The sequence below is a fragment of the Quercus robur genome, chromosome 2 (genome assembly GCF_932294415.1).
Source record: "Quercus robur chromosome 2, dhQueRobu3.1, whole genome shotgun sequence".
Classification (NCBI taxonomy): domain Eukaryota; kingdom Viridiplantae; phylum Streptophyta; class Magnoliopsida; order Fagales; family Fagaceae; genus Quercus; species Quercus robur.
In genome coordinates this window covers 54,106,696-54,113,451 of record NC_065535.1, presented here as the reverse complement: position 1 = coordinate 54,113,451, position 6,756 = coordinate 54,106,696, and the positions used below count along the sequence as shown (strand labels likewise).

Genomic DNA, 6,756 nt, shown 5'->3' with positions numbered 1-6,756 from the left:
AGTAGCTTCCTTTGAATTTGATGGTGCAGACGTTAGAAAAGAAAACTGATTTAAAAATAAAATAAAAAAAAGAAAAGAAAAAAAGGGGTTGAGCGAAGAAGATGAGACGAAGGAGGAGTGCTATAGATTTGCAGATGCTTGAGTAGTCTGAGAAGAGGAATGAAAAGGGTTAAAAAAAAAAAAAAATAGGAGATGACATTTATGACACTTGGGAGGGGTAAAAAGGAAGTTTCTAGGAAGGTGCTTCCTTTACAATGCCATCACATGCCTTTTTATTCAAAAAACTCCCATTACATCACTTTATAAAAATATTTCTTTTAAATAAATAATCAGATAATCATTTTTAAATATTTTAGCTTAACAATAACAGTAAATAAATTCCGACATAAAAAAAATGGTAAACAAATAACTTTATTTCAATTCAAGAAAAAGAAGAAGCTTATTTCAGCCCAAAAATAATAGAAGTAATAACAATATTATTACTGTCTAAAGTCTAATTGAAATGCACAAAAAAAAAAAAAATGCATAGGTAATAGCTTAAACTCTTCATTCATTTAAAAAAAAAAAAAAGTAATAGCTTAGATTCTTCATTCATTATTGGTTTTTTTTTTTTTTTTTTTTTTTTTTTTCATAATCAATAATTTTTCTATGCATCACACAGGTTAGCAATAGTGTACATAAAACATCTCTCAACTAAAATAAATATACTTTTTGGTTTTCTATACGTTGTTGTCAGTGATTGGTCGGTTTAAAATGGTAAGTGGGACTTGTCTTTTTGTTTCTTTTCCATGTGCAAAGCATATTATAGTACGGGTTCATGGTACATAATAAACATAATAGAAATGCTTTTGGTTTTTTAGAGAAGTCAGGGGGGCAACTGCCCCTCTCGCCCCCTGGCTCCGCCAATGCATTAGATACTTTGCTTTATAATTAAGCATTGAGGATCCTAATGATAATATTTCGAGACAATGATTCAAAAAATTCTAAATCAAATAATTCCTATTAGAACACAAGAAGCGTGATTAGAAAATAGTAAAAGTTGGAAGAATGTACGTATATATATTTTTTAATTTATTATAACCTTTTAAATATTATACAAAGAAGATTTTCTAAGAATAATTATAAATATTTCTTAAACATTTTAACAAAGCAATTCAATAGGATTAGGTTAAAAATGCGCTTTATGTTGAGAATAGTTATGTTATAATTTTGTGATATTTATTCTTTTTAAACATAAAATAATCTATTCATAATAGACATGTACATATTAATAAAATTAAGGTCAACCACACTCCTCTAAAAGAAAATTTTCTAGCTCCACCTGTGTGCAAGGGCTCGCAAGGGTGCTATTGTAGCTTTAGCAGTCAGTTATTCAAGGTTGGTCAATGCCTCAATAGTATCAAGCCTAGCTTGTCGCTGGTTAGGCCCCTGTTGATTGAGTTTAGGATGTGGAGTTCTATGTCAAATGGCAACTACAATGTGAGTTGCTATTTTTGGGGGTGGGTTAATTGGGAAAAGATGAGGTGGTTTGTGGTTACTTGCGGTGGTAGCTGGGGCTGTTGGTTAGGGGATTGTCATGATTCTGGCCATATGGGCCAAGTTTGATATGGGTTTCAGAGCATGAGGTTTATAGAGCCTAATGGGTTACAGGTTTGGCATGGACTTGGTTAATTCGAGTAAATTGGGTTACATAGGGTGATTGTGGGTTATGAGTTTGTAATAAGGAGGCAGGGAGGTTGCTTTGGTGAATTGTTGGCAAACGTGGCAAAAGAGGTGGGTTGGGTTTGAGTTAGGTCGATATGTATTTTTTCAAAAAAAAAAATTTAATGTGTTTGTCATGTGGTAAGTTATGCAACAAATTATTTGACAAAGAAAAAAAACATACAAGAAATTACAAATGCCCCATTAGATAGCTAATTTGACAAAGAAAAAAAACATATAAGAAATTTATAATCTTGAAAACAAAGCAAGAAATTTATAATCTGCTTCACTCTTTTCACACTTAGCAATGCTTTTCATACATGTTTATAATTTCAAATATATGTTTTTGACTGCAACTAGATTATCTTGGTATATATTTTATCATTTAATATCTAAAAATCTTTACTTATTGCCTTATTCAAGTGAAAATAATGCCCCAATCATTCTTCTTTCAATTCGTTTGTCAATTGAGTTTGAGTTGTGCATTGTAAAGCTTAAAACAAACAAGTAAACCAACCATGTATTAATTTTTTTTTTTTTTTAAATGAATTGGATCACGAGTCAACTTGTTTTTATTTCAAATTAAAAGAGATCATGTTTAGATTGGGTTATCCGTTATTGGACCCCAACCCGTTTTTCCATGTCTAGTTGTTGGGATTAATTAAATGTTGAGTTCGAGTAATAGCAATTGTGGCCCAACATAAGGGAAAATAAAAGAGAACAACATAAGTCCTAGGCTTGACCACCTAAAGCTTGCCAATCTTAGACTTCACCACCTGAGGGTGCTTGGAAGTTTGAATCACTACCAAGCTTATTAGCAAATCATCTCTAGTTAAAAAAAAAAAAAAAAAAAAAAAAAAAAAAAAAAAAAAAAAAAATCAAATTGCTCCACTCAAACCATTTCATCCTTCTAATAAATTTCAAGGATTATATTAAGGCATAATTACATCCCAAGGAATCCTCAATCATAACAAAAGCTAAATTGAAAATTCAAAAATAAAATCCGATATCTTAAAACACACACATAACAAATTCTGAAATAATTTTAGTTATGCTCATTGCATGACAAACTGTCATCAATTGCCACCATAATAATCAAATTCTTGCAAATTGCATATAACTCTAGAGCATGCCAAAAGATTATTACTCTGGGAGAATGTATCTTGTGTTTCCACTTAATGCAGCTAGTGTTCCACTGCTGGTGGCAGAAAAAAATCATGTTTCCTCCTCTAAAACAACATTCATGACATCTCGGCGTACTCCAATATCATTAATATAACGTTTGACACAGTATGTGCCACAACTTGCCGCCAGACCGGCAACACCAAGTATTGAAGAACGGGCCATGCTAACAGTAGCAGAAAGGATAACACCACCAGCACTAGCAGCAGCTTGAAAGGATGATGCCTGCCCACTCTGGCCAACAGTAGGAATTACTCGCAAGCCTGTTTTGCAGCATAATGCAAAGTCTTCACAGTTGTTCTTGATAACATCATAGACACCAAAGCCCTTCCGGAGGAAATAAAAGGCACGATGAATAACTTGGTCGGGTGACTCGGATGAAGCAAGAGTGCAAGTACCTCCACGAGGTTTGGCAAGAAAGAATTTTCGTGTGACATCATACTCATAGAGGTAGAGATCTCCACCTGAAAGAAAACAATCTATACAAGAAGAGATGACCCCATCACCCTTTGATTGATCATCACATATTGAGCATGGATCGTCCAAAGGACATTGTTGAGGTAATGAGCTCCCAATGAAGCGGTCTAACACAGTTCCCGTACCAGTTTCCTGACCTTCTCCCCGAGTAAAGTGGATAACATTTCCCGCATCGACATATATCCCTGTTGTTATAAAGTAGAATCTAGCTGTTTTTACTTGAAATAACTAAAATTGTAACATGCATACATCAAGCAAACTAGAAATCAACTCTGGCTGTAAAAACAATTTCCAAGAAAAGACGATTGCGTTCATTCAATCAAACGCAAAGAACCTTTTAACTGCTAGTATAAGTTGATAAAGGTAATTAAGCATGGAATAGGATTTCAGCATTGTAATCAACCCGAACAGTTCAACTATAATCCTACTAAAATGTTAATTTGAGGGCCAACTCCAAGAGTCCTTAATACCATTATAAGATTATATACATATATATATATATATATATATATATATATATATATATTTCAAGATACACAAAAGCATTTCCAAGTGAAAAAGATAGGACACATTGAAAATATAGCACCTAATTGGGTTTTTGTTGGAAAATAACATTAAGTAATTATTAATTATTAAAAATAGTATTGTAGTAAAAATATTTGGAAGAATAGCCTTTCTTTAAATTTTGCATTGAAATCGTGCGATTTCAATTATATCACATCTTGCATTCAAATCATATTTTGAAAAAAACAACAAAATTTTAAATTTTAACACTTAAATTTGTCATTAAAAAAAAAAATTAAATTTTCAAAAAAATCTGCACCTAATTTAATGGAGCCATATAAACTTTTTTTTTCTTTTTTCTTTTTTTTTTTGGGGGGATTGGTATTGTGTTCTTTACTGAAACAGTGGAGAGGCAGGTTCCACAAAATAGTAAAATTTCCATCAAAATTTTAATTTGTGATGAGGGTTGTAAGTTGTAACGAAACTTGTAATCCATCCGAATAATGTCATTGTCCACACTCCACACGCACACAAAATAAACGAGAAATATGAGAAAGACAGATACCATTATGGAGTAAAGCAAATGCAGGAGTAATTACTTAGATACTAATCAACCACAAAATAGAAAAAGAAATAAAATGATGATTATAGTCAGAAAGGAAAAGAGGAAGAAATGGAAAGGGCACCGTGGTGGGAGTAGGTATAGGCGAGTCTATAAGAGTAGATATGATCCCCAGGTTTTAGATCCTCCCTCTCGATCTTGTTTGTCAACACTCCCATTGCTTTGATCTTTCTCTGCTCTGCTGCCTTCTGCAACTCTCTGTATCAATTTTGTTAGTATGATCGATGAAAACAATAAAGAAAAAGATTCCCACTTTTCCCACTCCCCACTGAGAATGAAAAATTATTCTTTGCTTGTACAATGCAATCACTTCTCCCAAGGGTTTCCTTTCCTTTACCTCCTCTTTACCTTTTTCTTTTTCTTTTTCTTTTTTTTTTCTTTTTTCTTTTTAAATTATTTTATAAAAATAATTTTTTTGTTTTTAAAATTTGATTTCCACCCCTTAAATTTAAAGTGAAATTAAAATTTAATGCTTCAAAAAACTTCAAATTTATTAGTTTAGCTTTACTATTTGATTATACCTAAGAGTAATAACATCAACACTTCTAAAAAATTTAAGATTTAACATGTCAAAAAGTTACTTTTTTCTATTTTAAGATAGTATTTTACGGTATAACATACATCATATTTTCTATTATTCTATAAAGGGTCATTCTCCTGTACCCCTCTTTTTTTAGGGGGTACGGTACCCACCTAAGTTTTTTTTTTTTTTTTTTTTGAGAATCAACGTAGTGTCTTTTATTCAATGAAAAACCATCAGAGTTTGCTAGAAACAAAAGAAAGAAATTGTGGTGGAGCATCCTCCATCCACGCACTATAATCTAGAACATTTAAAACAAAAAGAGTTAAAACATGAGCAACCATATTACCCTCTCTTTTAACGTGAGAGTAGTGTAATTTACTAAAACATCTCGCCAAAACCACTCCAAACCCTGATTATCGCTCCCAACTAAATAGTGCATCCTCGAGATTGACCTTAACCATGTCCAAGATAAGAGCTCTCCAATGAACTCAAATCGGTGTGGACTGTGGTTGGGGAAGTTGCTGCACCACCTGGAATTCCGATAGGAGTTCGTTGGCCATGTTTATGAGCTGATTTGGAATGCAACATGGTTCATTAGTTTTGACTCGAATCTGATGTGTCCCTATTATCCAAACCATGACTGAGAACGACTCTTTCTTCTGTTTCGTTCTGATCATCCACGACAGCAACTCTTTGAAGTCCATAAATGCTGCAGATATTTCGTCCTTCTTAATTGCTTCAGGTGGTATTATTTCCTTATTAAGACCGTGGACCTCATTTGTTAATTGCCGTTGGGATTGCTATGAATGCGGATTAATAAGAGCATTAAGTGGTGAGCTTTCATGTGTATCTCTCTTAACTTCCGAATCTGAATTGGCAGGTGAATTAAGTTGGCATGAATCTCCAATTATGGGTTGATATTTCAGGCTCTTGGACTTTCCCATATTAACTTTTGAATTCCCATCCAAATTTGGACCCGATTTTGGCATTAATAAGGATTCAATTGTGTAACCCTCAGAGTCCATAACTGAAGTAACGTACTCCTGTCTCGTTTCAATTATGTCATGCACCGTTTCAGGCAATGCTTGTACCACATCACCTCCCTCCATTGTTGCTGCTGTGTCAGATTTGCCCATGTACCTACCAACGTCGTCCTTATTGCTCCCTGCATCTTGGGATGGACTTCTCTCAAAAAACACAGGCCCCACAAATACTGCTTTCCCCATTGAACAATAAGGCGAAGCCCGAAGTGATGGACCGAAGTGTTGATTGAAGACTTGTAGCATTCCTTTGCTTTGAATCTTGAAAAACTTCCCTGCAACGAAAGTGTTTCCCTTACCCCCACAAGAAAAAACCCCACAAACTCCCTGGATAAACTTGTTATCCAAAGAGGTACAAAACATCACAAACTCCTTCGTAAGAAGGGACTGAAAAACAAAAAACTTCTTCATAAGAAGGGACAAAGAAGCTCTCTGGATAAACTTGTTATCCACAGAGGTACAAATCAACAAAAACTCCTTCATAAGAAGGGACAGAACAACAAAAGAGAGGAAATACATTATCGGAGAACTCTATGCCATTAGAGATCTACCAGTTGAAAGGCAAAAGAGAGAGAGAGAGAGAGAGAGGATTTTCATAGAGTAAGTGACACCTAGTTGCAATCAAGTTTGTAGTCAAACTTTGTACATAAAAATTTAATAAGAGATATAATATTGATAATGAGTTAGACTTGGTATAACTTGAGCTA

The 6,756-nt window shown here is 33.7% G+C and overlaps 1 protein-coding gene across 1 annotated transcript; it reads right to left on the bottom strand.

Annotated features, from left to right (window-relative positions):
- Positions 1-2,584: 2,584 nt before the first annotated feature.
- On the bottom strand, positions 2,585-4,800 carry LOC126714021 (protein LEAD-SENSITIVE 1-like). Its single transcript, XM_050414010.1, has 2 exons — positions 4,551-4,800; positions 2,585-3,545 (listed from the first exon to the last, which is right to left on the bottom strand). Exons 1-2 carry the CDS (start codon positions 4,642-4,644, stop codon positions 2,917-2,919), a joined length of 723 nt encoding a protein of 240 aa, XP_050269967.1. The 5' UTR covers positions 4,645-4,800; the 3' UTR covers positions 2,585-2,916.
- Between the last annotated feature and the right edge of the window lie 1,956 nt (positions 4,801-6,756).

What these genes read in the sequence shown, in the direction of transcription:
- LOC126714021 (XM_050414010.1), bottom strand. Translation starts at nt 4,644, where the DNA reads ATGGGAGTGTTGACAAACAAGATCGAGAGGGAGGATCTAAAACCTGGG. An exon ending in CTATACCTACTCCCACCACG is followed by an intron (nt 3,546 to 4,550) that starts GTGCCCTTTCCA and finishes TTATAACAACAG; the next exon opens with GGATATATGTCGATGCGGGA.